At 35.6% G+C, this 18305-nt stretch overlaps 1 protein-coding gene across 3 annotated transcripts in view; it reads right to left on the reverse strand.

Moving 5' to 3' along the window:
- Positions 1 to 18305, reverse strand: part of gtdc1.S (glycosyltransferase like domain containing 1 S homeolog) — a 151447-nt gene that overhangs the window by 22979 nt on the left and 110163 nt on the right. For all 3 annotated transcript variants that reach the window (XM_018237592.2, XM_018237591.2, NM_001096040.1), the window contains 2 exon segments: positions 3963 to 4033; positions 1579 to 1670 (listed from right to left, as the gene is read on the reverse strand). In XM_018237592.2, the coding sequence (XP_018093081.1) occupies positions 1579 to 1670; positions 3963 to 4033 (163 nt within the window).

Consider the following 18305-nt stretch of genomic DNA (forward strand, 5'->3'; position numbering starts at 1 on the left):
GTATGCACTTGAAACATATTGGGGTAGAGCTATCAACATGGGTGAAGATCCATGACAGTAGTTCACTGAAGCATGGGGAATTCATTAGCCATGGAAATGAATTCCACATGGATAGTTCAATAACACCTGTTGTGATTTGATTGTTGCTTGTAGAAATTCACCATACTTGACAAAGCTGACAAAACATACTGTACATGTAAGGTAACATTAGGGACACAACTGGCGCTCAAGGAGTTTCAATCACTACTACAAGTAGCAGTGATAATACTGGTGGAGGATCACTTTGGATTCCTTCATAGTGATAATAGGAAGTCCTCCTGGAAACTAGGAACCGGCAAATGTTGCCCATGGCTATTCTTGAGTCTATTGCACATTACTGGTGGGATGAAATACCCAGATATCTCTGATGTTCTGATCTAAATGCCTCAAATCCCATAGGAATAGAAAGAAGTAAAGAGTATAAATGAAATTACTTTTCTAAATACTTTTATATATAGGAGAGATACAGTGCTCTCCACATCAAACATATATGATGGCCTTGTGCTACCATGAAAGAAACATGAATAACCAAAAATGTATAGAGCACTTGTGACTTTTACATTAGTGAAATAATAAAAAAAGGCTTATCCAGGTGGTGTTAAATGGATCTTCCTGTAGAAAATGTTTCCTCAACGGACTGATTTGTTGTACATGCTCCATTCGTTTTTTCAGGTTTTATTTATGTATATACACACACACACACACACACACACACATATATATATATATTATGTTCAGTGTGCGCAGTCTTACTGGATCAAAGACGAGTTCGGGTGCATGGGTCAAAATATATCACAAAATTTAGAAAATGGACCCGCACTCCTGGTATCGTGAGATAAACGTGTTTATTTTCATTGCATATTGGAGTACGGGTCCATTTGCTAAATTATATATATATATATATATATATATATATATATATATATATATATATATATATATATATATATATATATTTTTTTTTTAATATACATATATGCACATTTTAAATAGCACCAAGGCTGATTTAAGCAAACTATACAATAACAATGGGTACAGCTGAACATGTACATTTCCATGTGCGACTGACAGTATTCAACCTCGTGCTGCACTTGATAACATTCACCTGGGCTTTGCCTGAAAAGATTGCAATATTAATATTCAAGCTTATCTTCATTAGGCTAATTGTAAGATTTCCCTTTCAACTTTCCTATAAAGCTAATGAGATGCATTAATCCAGGTTCATTTTTGTTACCCTCGTGGGTCCATATATACAGGACAGTCATTTTAGAAGGCAATAAATTAAAGAGAGAAGCGTCTGCCTTAAGAGCAGCGCATATTATCAGACCTCTGTTAACACACTGGCCCATCGTTTAATTATTTCTTGTTAGCATATCGGCTAATATCCTGGCATAACATGCTTCTTCTCAAAATAAGCACACTAATTATTATAATTCTGTCTTCAGATGCATTCAGATTTGTCACAAGCCCTGTTAATGTTTTGGGCTCTACCACAAACTGGAGACCTAGTTGGGCTGAATTTAGATCTCATTAAAATACCTGAAATCGGTGTCTCCTTACAATATCCGGCCTCTTACAGAAATCCTCGAGCTTTCGCAAAAGCTGTTCAGGTGAAGAATACAGATATACTGCTGCAGGAAAAAACAGATACATTTTTAATGAAATAAAAACCTCAAAGCACACACTCGATATTAGTCACTTTACTAATTAAAAATGCATATTGCTCTGTGCTGCCTCATGTTTTACATTATTTAAACATGATTTTATAAGGTTACCTCAGCTCACAAGGATGTTTAATGCTAAATAAGACAGTGTAGTTGTACTGTTTAGACACCTCCTTTGGGTCATTAAAATACATTATTCTAATGTAACACTACGCATACGAGGGATATTTAGTAAATGCACTTCCCAAGAAAACTACTACAGCAATTGTGCTTGTATTTATTTACATAGCAGATTCATGACATAGTTAAAAATGCTATACTAATTTCTGTTTCCTTGTATTTACATGTATACATACAGACTCACATTAACACACAAATAACAAATATTACATATTATATATATCTATCTATACATCTATATATATACTTAAAAACAGTTGCAAAAACATGTTCCTGCCCCTTTATGAAGCCCTGAAATGTTGCACATTTTTAAAAAACTGTTTTTTAATTCCACATGTCTGGGATATAATTTTTTTTTTTTTAATTGCGTGTTTGTGGCAGTGAACTGAATCCCAGAGCAACTGTACACTGTTCCACCCAATCCTGAATGAACCTATATCTTAAATAGTATTGTAATATCCTGTAAAAGTAAATTGTAAGGATACTGAAAGCTACCATGGAATTTGTAACAAGGCATGGTGATGCAGTTCCAGGTCAAACACACATGTTAAGGTTTCCTCCAAATCCTTATATAAAAATCCCTATATATATATATTTATAGTAAGGGACATCACTTTTTATAATACACAAGATTCACTGATTCACAAGGCTTTATAAATGTTAATTATACTTAATATTTTTTAACAGCATGTATAAGAATATATTATACAAACGTGGTGAATAACCTGTAAAAATATAACAGTATAAGAGTGCTTAGTGATACCATTGGTGCTTTGTGATGTCACTTATATCCTGACTTTAAAATGAGTGCATTACAAAAGCATGATATACCCTCTGTCATTAAACAAAAAAATGTTACATTTTAATTCCTGTGTGACTTCTAATATCCTTATATTTTCCAACAGGGTGCACATTAATTCCTGTATATTTTACAGGTTAGTCATGGATTTTTTTTTTTATTATTATCCTTATACAATATGACCACCTATTTCTGGAAAAAAATAATGTACCCTCAGGAAGAGATATAAGACATTGTCCTGACACCTCATTTGCCCTGGATAAAGGCTTTAGACAATGGAGCACCAAGGAGAACCAGATCAGTTATCTTAAAAAAACAATCATAGAAGGATTTGAAGGATAAAGAAAGAAAATATCAGTTTGCTGCATAATTTGTATCTGTGTTAAGAGAAGGGGGATTGGTGGTTGTACCTTGTGTTATAAGGAATGACGCAGCTCTAGCTGTGAATACTACAGGATATCAGACGTTATCTCAGAGTTCTATAAGCTGTATAAATAAGCCATCGGATTTCTTCTAATTTCTACTGCAGTTATACAGAGACAACATCCTATGTATGTTGTTTGTTTGCATGTTTTATTCTCAGGGAAAATACGTACAATAGAGGAAGGAAGGAATAGTTTATCCTGCTATAATATGAACATCACCACTATTTGTCAAAAACTTGATTGGGATAATCCTCCATAACTAAGGTTCAGAAGGTTTACTTTCTGTGCCAAAAACGATGGCTCAGTCTCGTATATATTCTGTATACAATTATTATATAAGAATAAAAATAACAAATGTGTGTTAATGTAATAAAATAGATGCTGTATGGCATATATATATGTATATGTGTGACTGCAACAAATGTATATTCATGTCTAAATACAGTCACATATAACATTCACCCATCTTTGACACTGCTGAAACATTGAGTGGCAATAATAATAACTGTTTATATACGCATACTGTACAGCACTACATATACATGCATATAATGGGGATCTGAATGTGTATACATTACCTGTGTGTTTATAAATTATTGGCCATATTATTCCCCTTCCAAATTCCTAAAGTATAGCCACATCACCAAAGACCAACGCAGAAAGCTATTTTAAAACATACTTTATTTTGCTATTGTGAAAGAACAGATGGTACATATAAACGCTGCCTAATGTATTATATCACATTTATTTATTTATTTTACATTAACACTGCCGCTGTGCCAAATAAACAATTGCTCTTGTATTAGATTCCAGACTGTCCTACCGCTTTAACGGTTTTCGCTCCTTGTGAATTACCTGGGAAAATTTCGGGGTACACCAAGGATTTGGGGCACAGGGGATAGCAGCCACAGTGCACAGCTTCCAGCCTGAAATTAAAAGATTGGGGTGGGAGGAAAAGGATTGGGGTTTAAGTCAGTTTAGCCAATAGCTGGACAAATACATATGGAATTGGTAAGAAACTTTCTGCCTAAATTCAATTCCTAATCTTGTCCTCTTATAAAAACCTATTATGGATCATGACTACAATATACAGAAAAGAACATGCAGCATATGTTTGTGTGCTGAATAAATCAAAGCACAGCTCTGCAGTTTTTCTTCTGCTTTTTTTTTTTGTCCTTTAAACGCTGTTCAACACATTTTGTAATCAGCAAATAAACACACGCAACAACAGTAAAGTATGGACAGATTTTCTTAATCATGCCGTGGAAAACAAGGATGTTCATTTTCAACGTATGGTCAAATACTACGGAACAGCTTCTTTAGTGCTGCAATGCGCATAATTCCGTGAGTATTTGGCAATTCTGCTAACAGCCATTTAAATATATTTTGTGACTCACGATCTGTATTGTGCTTATGTTGTAGAAAGAGGTAGTAAAAAAAACGGAGCATGAGCTAAGTTTCGCATTTGTTTCCTAAATACATGGAGGTGTTAAAATCCATGGCAAGTGTTATAATAATGTTCTACTTAAACATGAGTCGGTTCAGTTGCCGTCCCTGCATCTGGGAAAGCAACGTTGCCATGCTAAAGGAGTTTTTGCCTTGCTGCAAACTGACAACAAACTGACATGTCCGAAACATGTAAAAATATACTTGTATTTTTGTTGGCAAGTCCAAATGTAAGCAAAATTCAAAACATGTCTTTAGCTGTGTTTATGCAAAATGGTTTTGAAATCCAGCCAAATACACTGACCAAAAAAGGAGTTAGATTTTTCTAAACTTTAGGCTTTTTTCCCCCCTTCATCTTATTCTACAAAACCATTTGAGGTCATGCTAACCCCATCCTTGTTTATTTTCAATGACACAATACATATACATTTTTTTGGCTGTGGATTTAGTATTTTTATTGTCACACTTTAAATTGAACAAGGTCTTTATAATGTATGCAATATTTACTGTCTAACACTGTATTTCACGGATAGCTTTAAGAGAAACAATGTCAAGTTTGAGCAGTTAACCCCCCATTAAAGATAATTTAAAAGTAGGTCTATCCCCTGATATTGTCTACACATTCTTCCAGGAAAAGACCAAAAGACTCATTGATGAGGGCTATTTGATGTTTTCTACCAAGAATTCTGCCCCAGATGCAAATGTTTACACCAGAGACATATTTGTGCACTTACACGCCCATCAGTTGTGTATGATTCAAATAGGCCCTTATGTACTGTTCCAGAATATCAGTGTAGGTGTGGGCATCTGCAAATGCTTTCTTTAACACACACATGGAAAAACTGCACACAAGTTGTGTTTTGTTGTGGGGGTGAGAACTGCATCATTTCCAGTGGCAATTTTCTCTGCACCAGAAAATGTAGTTAGCGTGTGAGGCCTAAACTTTGCACCCATATTCAGAAAAGAAAAAGCAACTGACATTTTCATGCAAGGAGGCTAATATATTTTATTGGACACTTCTAAAGGACAAAAGAGTGAATCTAAATACTTTGTATAAAGAGGGCAGATTTTTTTTTGTAATGCTTTTCACTTCTATTTACCCATTATGAAATGCTAATGATGATAATGCTGTAATAACAGTAAGGATTTACCTGCAATGAGACTCATAAAGTATTAAAAGCATTTCCTATGTAACTATTATTTTAAACAATGTGGCTGCTTATTAGTAATAAAACACAGTGTTGGCATAAGGATAGCAGGATAAAGAGCATTTTACTTTTTAGATCAAAGGCTACTCAGGCATTATCTTGGATAAACTAGTGAACCAGGCATGCCGTACTCTGCAAAGTGCCCACACCAGCAAGGTCTCAAGGTCTCCATTTGGAATTTTTAGCATGGCAAATAAACAGCCTGAAGAATGAAACACTTAGATGAATATTTTCTAGACAGAGATGCTGTAGGCCAAAACATGATTAAAAATGCTGTGGTCATTTGTAGTTCCCGAGGCTGTCCAGTCAGTTTACAGATGCCAGAAGATAATTGCAGAGACACTTGAAATGTACAGGGAAACGATTCTATTGTTGCGATTTGTATCGCCCAAAACATGATTAGATCCATCTTCAAAGGGTTTCAGGAATGATGTTCATTTTTGCTGAACATGCTGCAGTTACAGACTCACTCTACAGTAGTGAAAGAATACAATGCCTATCTAACCATGAAAAGCTAAAGTAACTTTAATACTTGCTTTAAAGGTTGTCACTATAACACAATGCCACATTAGTCAACATGCACCCAGCCAGTGCAAGTGCTCTGTGTATAGGCTCTAGGGGGTACATTTATCAAAGAGTGAAGTTCCGCCACTAGAGTGAAATTCCGCAGCTCTCAATTCATTTCTATGGGATTTTGAAAGGTGTATTTATCAATGGGTGAAAGTGAAAGTTCACCCTTTGATAAATACGCCTATAAAAATCCCATAGAAATGAATGGAGAGTGGCGGAATTTCACTCTAGTGGCGGAACTTCACTATTAACTTCACTCTTTGATAAATATACCCCTAAGAGTCTCAGTTTTGTGCCCTTTAGTGGCCAACACTTGCATCATTATGGGGGTTATTTATCCAAATCCAAATGTTTCTGATTTTTTAAATAAAAAAAATCCGACCAAACTAGAATCCACAATTGACCTAATTTATTATTGAAAAGCTTGATTTAATCTGTTTGAGTAAAAACTCAATAAAATGGAGCAAAAACCCGATACAGTTTTTCTGAGTTTTTTCCCAAATGGCTCCTGAAAACCTCACATTTTTCATATTTTTGCCTGAAAAGTTAGAAAAGGCTAATTGCAGCGCAGACCACAGAAACGTCAAAATAGGATAGGGACCTCTGCCATTTACTTCATCTGAGATGGCAGATTTTCGGATTCAGGCTTTTTGCTGCATCAGACTTTAATTCATCTTGAAAATTTTGAGTTTAAAAAATGAAGAAATTGAGTTTTGCCCCAAAAAGCCTGACCGGAGTTTAGTAAATAACCCCCTATATGTACCTTTTCTGTGCACACACTCAACTCTTGGGTATGAAACAAGCCAATCAGCGAGTACCTTTTTCCTTTCTGATGGTCAGCAATCCACAATATGTAATGGGTATAGGTTAGAGAGCATACTGCTTTAATGCACGTGTGTCTGGGGTACCTTTTGTTACAACAGGAGATTCTCTTTATACAGATGGTGTAGAAACATACATGTATCCTACATATTGCTTCTAAGCACTGTTCCTATAAAACAATAATTCTAAACTTCCCCCAAGAGTAAATTGTTGTTGTAGTCAAGTGTTTTTTTTTTAAAAAAAACAAAACAATTTTTGTGTTGTTTAGAATGGACCAAAGAACAAGATAACAGAGGTGATATTTTTTGTACTGGGTGTAAATGTAGCTAGTTGGATATTTGATTGAATGTCCATAATAAATCCTGTCAGTTGCAGTAGGTTTGGGTGCACTCAAAAGAAAATTGATGTGGTGACTCACAAAAAGTGATTGCACTTGACAGTAGGCTAAAACTGTTAATATCATATAGAAGAGGTTCACTTTGATAACAGAGCTCACTGCAACACAAACATCCTACAATGTTATTCAATCAAAGAAAAAATACAAAATATGTAGCCAAGTGAGAAAATAACTGTAAAACATAAAATTAGCTTAAAAACATAAATCCAGCATGTACAAATATAGCATTTCCAGTAAACTTACAAAAATATGAAATTGGAAACTGATGGAAACTGTGCAAGATTAATGATAGTTTTTGTTCAAAATGACATTAAAAAAAAAACCTGATATTAAATTGGTACAAAAATGTTTTATGTTTAATTCACATGCTTATTGTTTTAGCTGAGTGGTGAGGCACACTTGAAACATAACCCTTAACTATTTATACTATCTATGAATTATATTATATCCTAGCGATTACACAGCCTGGTATGTAAGAAAAATGCACACATAGTGTGGAAGGGTATAATGTTGCACATATGATCTGGTTTACAGCAATACTCAGTAAGATACTACCAAAATCCTGGCACCAGCTTCAGAATACCAGCCCTGACAGACTTTATGCATCAGTTGACAGAGTTGTAGAAGGTCTACTGTATATACAATATTAAAGAGTATTAGAAGGTAAATGAAGTGGGCAAGAAAACACTGCATGGCTATATTATCAAGTATAAAGGTATTTTATGATAAACACCTTGGTCTAAAAACGCTGTGTAGAATTTGAAAAGAGTGTGTAACAGATAAATTAATTATCTTAGTTTAAGTACAACACTGACTATTAGAAATCTAAACATTTGTGGCTACCACCCTTATTCAGCCAGAAAAATTAAAGTTGAATGTGTAATTATTTCAACAGTTTAGCTTCCTTACTATATTCTATCGTTTTATTATAGAACTGTAAAGTCCTATTAAAGTTTTTTAAGTATTCCCCTATACTGGGCAGAGAATATGCCCCGTGTGCCCTCAGTCTACCAAATGTCGACCACCATATATTTAATAAAGTTATCGGGTGCTGGTAGTGATGAGCCAATTTATTCGCCAGGCATGGATTCCGAACTGCTATACTTAGCCACCTGCTAATTTTTTTGCGGATCTGCTGCAAAAATTTGCCATTAAAAATAAAAAATTGCTGCAACAAAAAAATTGGCACGCGTAAAAGTTTTTTTTGACGCCCATTGATGTGAATGCATTTGGACAAAAAAGTCGCAGAGACAAAAAAGTCACCGCCTATTGACTTCAATGCACTTGGAGTGCGAAAAATGGTCATACTTTTTCAAATTTGTTGTGCATAATATTTTTTTGACGCGCAAATTTTTTCAGCAAAACAAAATGGGACAGATTCACTTATCACTAGTTGCTAGAATTTCTAAAATTAAAAGGTTTTCAAAGATATACTAATTATGACAAAAACTGATATGTGCTTTTACATATTTATAATTAAAATGATTACATTTTATATCTTTGTTATATAGCACTGATAAGTAATGCACTATACAGTGATTGTTCATAATTAATATCAGTTCATCAGTTTACCGCCTTTGGGGTTATTTAATAAAAGGTGCAAAGTGCAACAGTTATAATCATCTATTCTATAGTATTCTATAAGTAGGCAGCATTTTACTAAGCATGAATCTGTTTGCTATGGGTTACTAGAAATGGATAAATTTGGCACCTTTTATTGCCTCATAAGTTAATATTTACACAATAAGCCATGATATACATGTTTCTTTCACAAACAACAGCCAAAACGCTTATCCATGCCCTCATCTTAACCCGTTTAGACTATTGCAATCTCCTACTAACTGGTCTTCCTGCTGTGGAGGCTGCATGTGATCAGCAGATGAGAGGCACATGGACAGACTGAGGACCAGCACATGCAAAGGAAGTGATACAGCAGTGACTGGAGACCTGAGAGGGTATAAAAGGAGTTACAGGTACCTGAGAGAGGGACTGTCTGGACCAGGTAGCAGGACTGCAGCAGTGCAAAGACAAGCAAACAAGTTTCTGTGCAGGGAAAGGAGCAGAGCCGGAACAGCTGAGCAGCAGAATTGAACTGCATTGGTAAAAGAGCTTAGAGGCCTCCAGCACCAGAAGCAGGCAATGGACAGAGGATTATTTCAGGCAGCTGTGGAATACTAATCCTGATGGGTCCAGTTAATAGGTGAGCAACTGTACCAGCTTGTACCCCAAGTCTTCACATTATCAAGGAATCATTAACCCTTGTTGTCCAATGAGATAAAGGTTTCTTCTAATCTCTTTTGCATGCATGCATTTTAGTCAGTTCTGGCCAGAACTTTGTACTGTCCTCCCAGCAGCATCCTTTCCTTTTCTTCTCAGATGGCCCCATCTTGGAACCAGTTAATGTGCCAATTACCCAGAGACAAGTTTAGCAATTCTTTTGCCAAAGTCTTCAATGGACACTAAAGTTTGCTAGGCACTAGGTTTAAGAACTCATTGTGGACACCACACTTATTAAGTGCCTCCTTCTGTCACAAAGACTGCCACAAACCCCTGCTGTTCTCATCTCATAACCGGAACCTCTTACAACCATTCGATTCAGGTCCCGCAACCCAAGTGACTGTACTAAGTGGGCTCCTGGGTGATGATGCAAATATATAATCCAGTATTTAATGCAGTTTGTCCTCTTATATTAAAGTTGTAGGCACAGGTTCTGTTAAGATATTTTAGGATTACTTTGTATTATTAAAATGTTGAACATTGTTATATGTTAATGAAAGAAAAGGGGTTATCTATAATTCTTCCTCAGTGAAATAAGAAATAGAAGCTAACTGCTATTCCGTGAGTTATTAAGCATGTTATGTATTGTGTCTATATAGTGTATGACTATATCAAGTAATATTATATGCACACTGTTCAGACACTGCTGTGAATGTTAACAGTGGAGGTTATGTCTGTTGGCTACATAAGTAAAATGGTAATTATTTTTTTTGTAAAACCAGTAAACTGCAGTTAGGCTTCCAGTGTTGTTCTTTATTTTTGGTATCACCAATCATTTGGTAAATCAGCAACTGTGAACCTAACAGGGATTCTTCCAACTCCATATTTGCTATAAGGAGAAGCAACATATAAAAGACAATATAAGGCTAATACATTTGACAAAGAAGTAAAGCATATTTGGTGGTGAAATAGTCCTTACAAACTGCTCAACCCCAACTAAAAGCCTAAGCATGGCTGCCTGTTAAGCAAAGGATAGTATATAAAATATTTCTGCTAACATTCAAAGCCCTTCACATCTTCTCTTGTCTCACTGTACTTTCCAGGTTGTCTTCTACGTTTCTCTCAGAGCCATCTTCTCTTCACACCATTCACATCCACTGCCACCTCTCGTCTCAAAGCCTTCTATCTTGCTGCTCCTTGTCTCTAGAAATCCATCCCTGAATTCTTCCGTAAGGAACCCTCTCTCAATCTCTTCAAGAAAAAACTAAGAGTCTACCTTTTGGAGCACTAGAACACTAGACTAGTCCTGTGCCTACTGACTATGCCTTACCTTGTGCACTTTTTCATCTGCACTTTGTGCCTGTATGTTAGCCTCCCATCCACTGTATGTCTAACCACATAGCAATTAAGCTCTTTGTCCTGATATGAATTCTGTGTATATTCTTTGTGTGTCTTCCCTATATATACTTTTATATATATTGTACTTTTATGCATTGTACAGTAATGCAGCTCCTTAACAGAGCTTTACAAATAAAGTTATACATACATACAATACACGCACAAACACACACTAGCAGTATAAAATGGAAGACCAATAAAATATTCAGAAAACCTATTACCAATTAACAAATCGCCTGTTAAATCTGTGAATCTTAATATTCAGATCTATTCACTTCAGTTCATACAATCTATCTGCAAATAGTTATTGGGCTTTTGATTCTAAATATAATTAGCTGATAATTTTGCCTGGCTGAATTACTTTTCTGGGGAGCCTATGAAGCCTTTGAGTCACATTATCTAGCAATAATGAATCAGATAGGTGAAATTCTTTTACTGTAATGAGGATGAGGCACAATTGTGACACCTGAGTCTAGTAATAACAGAAGCCTGCTAATTATCAACAGCGCTTTTTTTTTTACTTTGCATGATACATGAAATGGAAAAAAACCCTCATTATTAAAAAATAAAAAAAAGTTACAATTAGAAGTGACACCGGAGAAAAGTAAATAAAATGAAATGATTAAAATATTGCTGCTTTAAGGGTGTTTTTAATTAAATGGAAATGCTAATGTTGTCATACTTAGCAGATGGGATTAAAATTAGTAATTGCAACTCATATTTTATGTTATGGTTCCCACAGCCCATCTATGAGATCTAAGTGATACATTCCACAAGACATTTAAGAAATGAATTCCCATAGATTTGGCAATGTGTGTATAATTATCAAGACAGGATTAAGCGGGGACATGAAAATTCATCAGTAATATTTTGCCTTGTTTGCCAAATTAGTTCTGTTAGGTAATATAATAAACATGTTTAGAGATGAGAAAAACTTTCTGACTACTTCTATGGTTTTCAGTGGTCCATCTCAGGTTAACGTTACTGGTTTTACCAGTCATTTCTAGAACATGCTTCAAAATGTAAACAAATTAATATTTCTTCCTTTTGGAGTAATTTGCAGTATTAATATACAGCTGTGTTACAATACTTCACAATAGTGTAGGGGGATAGGATCAAATACAGGGCCAACGTATGGGTAGCATAAAAATACAGAAACGTTTTATATAGATTATAGTATCAAGGGTTAATAGTAGTGATGGATGAAACTGCAGCATTTTTCTTTACATAAAAAGTCTGTGAAATTACACACGTGAAATTTTGTCAAAATGAACTGGAGTCAATGGGAAGGTGAAAATCCCGTTGCAGTTAAGCTGTTTTTAGCTCTGCAATAGCATATACTGTGCATCAGCCTACAGTCAGACAAGCTTCTTTCCACTTTTCTACCACTATTCTCACAGAACAAAAATGATTCCCATGTTGGCAATTTCTTCCAAATCCACAGCCATACAGCTCCCTATATAAACTGGGTGGGGTGGCCTCCATTGCCATTGGTTGATGTGGAAGACAAGGGGTGGATAATAGTGATGTGCAAATTTCTCCCGTTTTGATTCACAGACAAATTAGTGAACGAAAAAACGTGAAATCGGAAAGTTCACGAAAAAATCATGAAATTCAAATGTTTTCACAAAAAAATCATGAAACCCGAACATTTTCACAAAAAAAACTAGAAAATCAGAAATTGACGGCAGCAAATTTTCACCGGCGAATATTCGCGGGAGATTCGCGAATATATTTGCTGGCAGCAAAATGTGGAAATTCACTGCAAATTCAGGCCAGGCGAATTTATTCGCCCATCACTAGTGGATAATAATGATACTGATTTTTTTTTCAGTGCAACAGGAGTTTTTGGAGGGGGGAAAAACAGACCACATTGTGAAATTATAGCATGGATTCACAAAAAATGTCACCTCAAAGCATGAATTTTACCACAAAGCTGTAAATGGCGAAAAAAAAGTTAATTCATACCAAATTAACAGCATTAGACTAGTGCCTCATGCCCACTCTCTTGTAAATAAAATATATATTTTCCACTATAGGAAACATTGAACAGCCTTTTAAATTGCAATCATATTTTTTATACTTTTTTTATATATTTTTAGTCTATCAGTAACTATAAAGACCGACAGTAAGCATTTTAACAAAAGGGTTTAACTTGTGAAACCCCATTAAAAAAAGATTCTTGAAGCAAGAACACAATTTCAAAAAGTTTCTTAGGACATTTTTGCAAGGTTATCTTTTTTCCTACAGCTGAAGTGAATGTTTCAGCATGGAACATTTGGCTAAAACTGTGCAGCCATTTCAATGACCCTTTGTTTTTTTTTTTCTTGAAATTGTATTCAGCTCTCCTTTCAACACGTAAAAAAATTGTTTTTATTAAATATAAATATATATATATATATATATATATATATATATATATAGGTATATAAGCTCAGATCCAGCAGCAAATGCAGAGACAAGAAGGTTATAGATTTGGTAAGGATAAAGGATGCTGACCACCCACTAAGCTGATGTTCTAAACAGAAACCCTAGATGCAGCATGTAACTGCAGATAAAAACGTAATTGCTCACTTTCTCCTACTTTATTTGTGTAAAATTTTCCATCTGCTACATCTAAAGATGTCTAAACTGTTCTTATCAAACCTACATTCAGCTGCCAGCTGTGCCCATTAAGGATTTCAAAATGCTGAGCAAATGAGGCATCATAAAATCTAGTAGTGGTGGTCCATCTGCCCAGTTTTGGTAGGATCACCAGTACCTGGTTCTTTCTAAAGTATGACTGCAGCTCAGATTACAAAGCCATTTTTTAAAAAAATCTAGGAATTCTAAGCTTTAAGATCCGAAATTACATTTGGGGGCACATTTACTAAGGGTCGAATATCGAGGGTTAATTAACCCTCGATATTCGTCCATCAAAGTAAAATCCTTCGACTTCGAATACGATTACATCCTTCGAATCGAACGGTTCAAAGGATTTTAATCCATCGATCGAAGGATTTTCCTTCGATCAAAAAAAGCTTAGAAAGCTTATGGGGAAGGTCCCCATAGGCTAACATTGGTGCTCGGTAGGTTTTAGGTGGCGAAGTAGGTAGTCGAAGTTTTTTTTTAAAGAGACAGTACTTCGACTATCGAATGGACGAATAGTCAAACGATTTTTAGTTCGAAGCGTTCGATTCAAAGTCGAAGGTCGAAGTAGCCTATTCGATGGTCGAAGTACCCAAAAAAAACTTCGAAATTTTATTACTTCGAATCCTTCACTTGAGCTTAGTAAATGTGCCCCTTAATGTAAAGACAGTGCTTTGTCTTTCCAAACTGCCTTGATCTCTGCTTCGCTGTAATATTAAAGGGGACCTGTGACCCAGACATAAAAAGCTGTAAAATAAAGGTCCTCTTCAAATTAAACATTTTTTTATCAAAACAGACATACCATATCATCAACCCATTTGGAAATCTCAGCTACCAATCATACATTGCCTTCCCCACATCTATACCTCAGGCATAGAGACAACTTCCATTTTGAACCCCCTCGACTGCTCTCCTCATGGTCTACAACTGTGTAGCCTGTGAAAGGGCATGGGTGACAGGTAACCTTTAACAACTGTTTTTTTATTTAAATACCATGAGTGCTCAAAAACTAGATTGGGATCTACCAGTAGAACTTTAGCTGGTGATCAGTAGATCTCAAACAAACAGCTTGTTTAAATCACCTACCTGTTTCATGCTTTTCATTCAGATATTTTTTTACAGTTTATTTATTTAGGTTACATAAGAAATAGTTATTTGTTAAATATAGCAATATATATTTGCTTATATATCAATATAATACTTACAAATTCCCAAAATGAATACCTAAGCAACAGATAGTTTACATCATATTTAGTGGCATATTAAAGACTTTTACTAAACTGGAATATATATTTAAGTGAATATTGCTCTTTTACATCTCTTGCCTTGAGCCACCATTTCGTGATGGTCTGTGTGCTGCCTCAGAGATCAGGAAGCAGCGAGGAAGCAAAAGACAGAGCTTGTTTGTTAATTGGTTCATGTGACCTAACATGCATGGTTTGTTTGTGTGCACTGTGAATCCTACGATCCCAGGGGGTGGCCCTTATTTTTTTTTCTTTTTATGATTACCCAAGGGCACATACTACTGAAAAAGTATATTATTATGAAAATGAGCAGGGTTTTTACATATTAGCTGTTTTATGCAATATCTTTATAGAGACCTACATTGTTTCGGGGGTATAGTTTTCCTTTAAGTAATATTTCCAATTGAACAGAATGCATCACAATGGTATACTAAAAGTGATGGGATCACTAAAAGTAGATCCCTCATTAGTAAACATGGGCTCTCCTGATCTTGAGCATGAATAGAGCAAACATGGACGCTGTACCTGTTTACAACTACAGCTCCTAGCAGGTTGGTGCGTGTGTGTATGGGGGGGGGGCTAGTTTCATAGCAGCTTGTCTATCCTGGGCCAAGTGTTTCTATAAGTGTTTTCTATTTTAAACAAACAATGAGAAGTTAGGTTTCATATTTGTATCTGCATCAGGCTGCTAAAAGATAACTGCTAATTTACTGCTATGGGTATAGAGCCAGTTTCATATAAAAGTATATCCTCATGGCAATACCTATAGACATGTTGCATATTATCATGTTATCTATAGTCATTTTGTATGGCACTACCAAGATCAGTATCAGCGCAGGGCAGAGAAGTAATTTACCTTAGGTTTTCAGCCTCAGAAAGAAGTGAAGTATTTATATAGCAATTTTCTTGTAAGCAGATTACAGATACAGCAATCAAAACAATCATTTTTGAGAAAATTAAGTATGCTGGGATGTCAAAAGATTACCAAATATCCAGGGCTACAATAAGTGGCAGATTTAACAAGGGTCAAAGTGAAAATTCAGATTTAATTTCGAATTTGAATTTTTTTGTTTTTTTATGTCTAAAACGGTCAAATTCAAATAGAGAACTGTTAAAATTTGATTCAAGTTTTTTTAATAAAATTTTCAAAATTTATCATACACTGGCCCATTAAGAACTCAAATTCGCCTATTCACAACTTTAAATCTGCCGAATTACTGTTTTAGCCTATGGGGGACACCCTTGCATCAATTTGGAGTTGTTTGCTGCCTTCCTGAAAATCTTGTTTTTTTCTAAGAAAAAAATTCAAATCAAATTCGATTCGAGTCTGCGGGTTGATCCTATTCCCCCAAGTACAAAAAATTATTATTATTTTTTTAATAAATTGCAGTTGGTCGAATTTCGAGTTCATGGGAGTTTAAAACTCCCATGAACTGGAAATTTGACCATTGATAAATCTGCCTCTAAGTTGCCTGTGGGGTGTGAATGAGGAGCTCTAAGCAGTTGACTTAAAATGTCTTTTGAAAAATGGTAAATTACATTAGCACATTTTGTAATTATTGTTTGTTTTACTATTTTCCATGTACTGTATGTGCTGCATGTGATCCTATAGATCAATGATCCCCAACCAGTGAATGTTGCTCTCCATCCCCTTGTATGTTGCTCCCAGTGGTCTCAAAGTAAGTGCTAATTTTTGAATTCCAGGCTTGGAGGCAAGTTTTAGTTTCATAAAACCATGTGTACTGCCAATCAGAGCCTCCTGTAGGCTGCCAGACCACATAGAGGCAACCAATAGTCAATTACAGACCATATTTGGCACCCACAGGAACTTTTAGTATTTCTATGTTGCTCTCCAACTTTTTTTTAAATTTGAGTGAGGCTCACGGGTAAAAAAAAAGGTTGGGAACCCCTGCTATAGATGTTGCAACCCGATGCTCAATTACATTACAAGCTTGTGTCTAAAGCTGTATAAATGCGCTGCAGCCTTTCATTTCTGAGCTCTCATTCACACGGTATGATCCAGATATTTGTAATTAGAGGCCATTGCAATCTTACCTGATACCCAAGCCATATATAAACAAATATGAATGACAAAATGATTCTGCACACCTTGTTGTTCCAAAGTATAAGGAAAAATAACTAGTTTTCAGGGAGGCTGGTCTCCTCTAAGACAGAATAGGCATCTCCTGCCTCACCAAGAAAAACTGGACTAGCACACTTTCAGGACAATATATTTATTTAATGCTTAATACACAGTAGTCAGAGCTATATTAATAGGATTCCCACAGTTCTCTTCCATAATATTTAAATCTGTACAATGACCTGTGCTTGTTATTATTTCTACCTACTTTAAGGTGGCTTGCATAAACAGATGCATTTAGACACACAAGAAAAAGAAGGTGCAATTTCCTTGCAACAAGGAATATACACATCAGCAAGTAAGTGTAAAAGCAAACAATAATTGCCTTATTTTTCTATATTGACACAATTTCTCCCATTACTAATTATTACATCACTATTTTACCAACTGGGGAACTGGCTCTTAGAATTCATATTTCATTTTGCTTTGGTGCCAGCAGCAGTATGGCAGCTCAGACTGCATAAAAAACAAAACAAATGCAGCATGCAGATAAATAGGTCAAAAACACTATGGGGCAAATTTACTAAAGGGCGAAGTGACTAACGCTGGTAAAAATTTGCCAGCGTGAAGTCATTTCGAAACTTCGCAAATTTACTATCAGTCACCCAGGCGAAAATTCGCCAGCGATGATGATAGCCTAGCGCAACTTCTCACCCTAACGCTGGCAAAGTTGCACTCTGGCGAAGGGGGCGGAAATACGCAAATTTACTAACATTGGTCTTTTTCTGAACGTGACCTCTTTCGCCAGAGTTTTACCAGGTTATAGCAGGCGAAGTGCAATAGAGTAGATAGGAGTTTTTTAAAAAAAACAAAATAGTTGAAATTTTTTCTAAGTCCCAAAAAACGCTGGCGTCTTTTCCTTTTTTAAGGGTGATAGGCTGAAAAAAATCATAAATTTTTTTTGGGGGCACCCTCCTTCCCCCCTACATTTCCTAACATATGGCACCTAAACTATACAATGGGCACATGTATAGGGCAAAATAACAACTCAATTTTATTTTATGAAGCTTTCTCAGGCTTGTGTAGTGTAATGTATTTGCTGCTACATATACGTCCATTGTACTTTAACTTGGCGCCATATTCAAATGAGGCATCGCTAGCGTAACTTCGCTTTGCTTGACAAATTAA

Source organism: Xenopus laevis, chromosome 9_10S, assembly GCF_017654675.1.
Source record: "Xenopus laevis strain J_2021 chromosome 9_10S, Xenopus_laevis_v10.1, whole genome shotgun sequence".
Taxonomy (NCBI): domain Eukaryota; kingdom Metazoa; phylum Chordata; class Amphibia; order Anura; family Pipidae; genus Xenopus; species Xenopus laevis.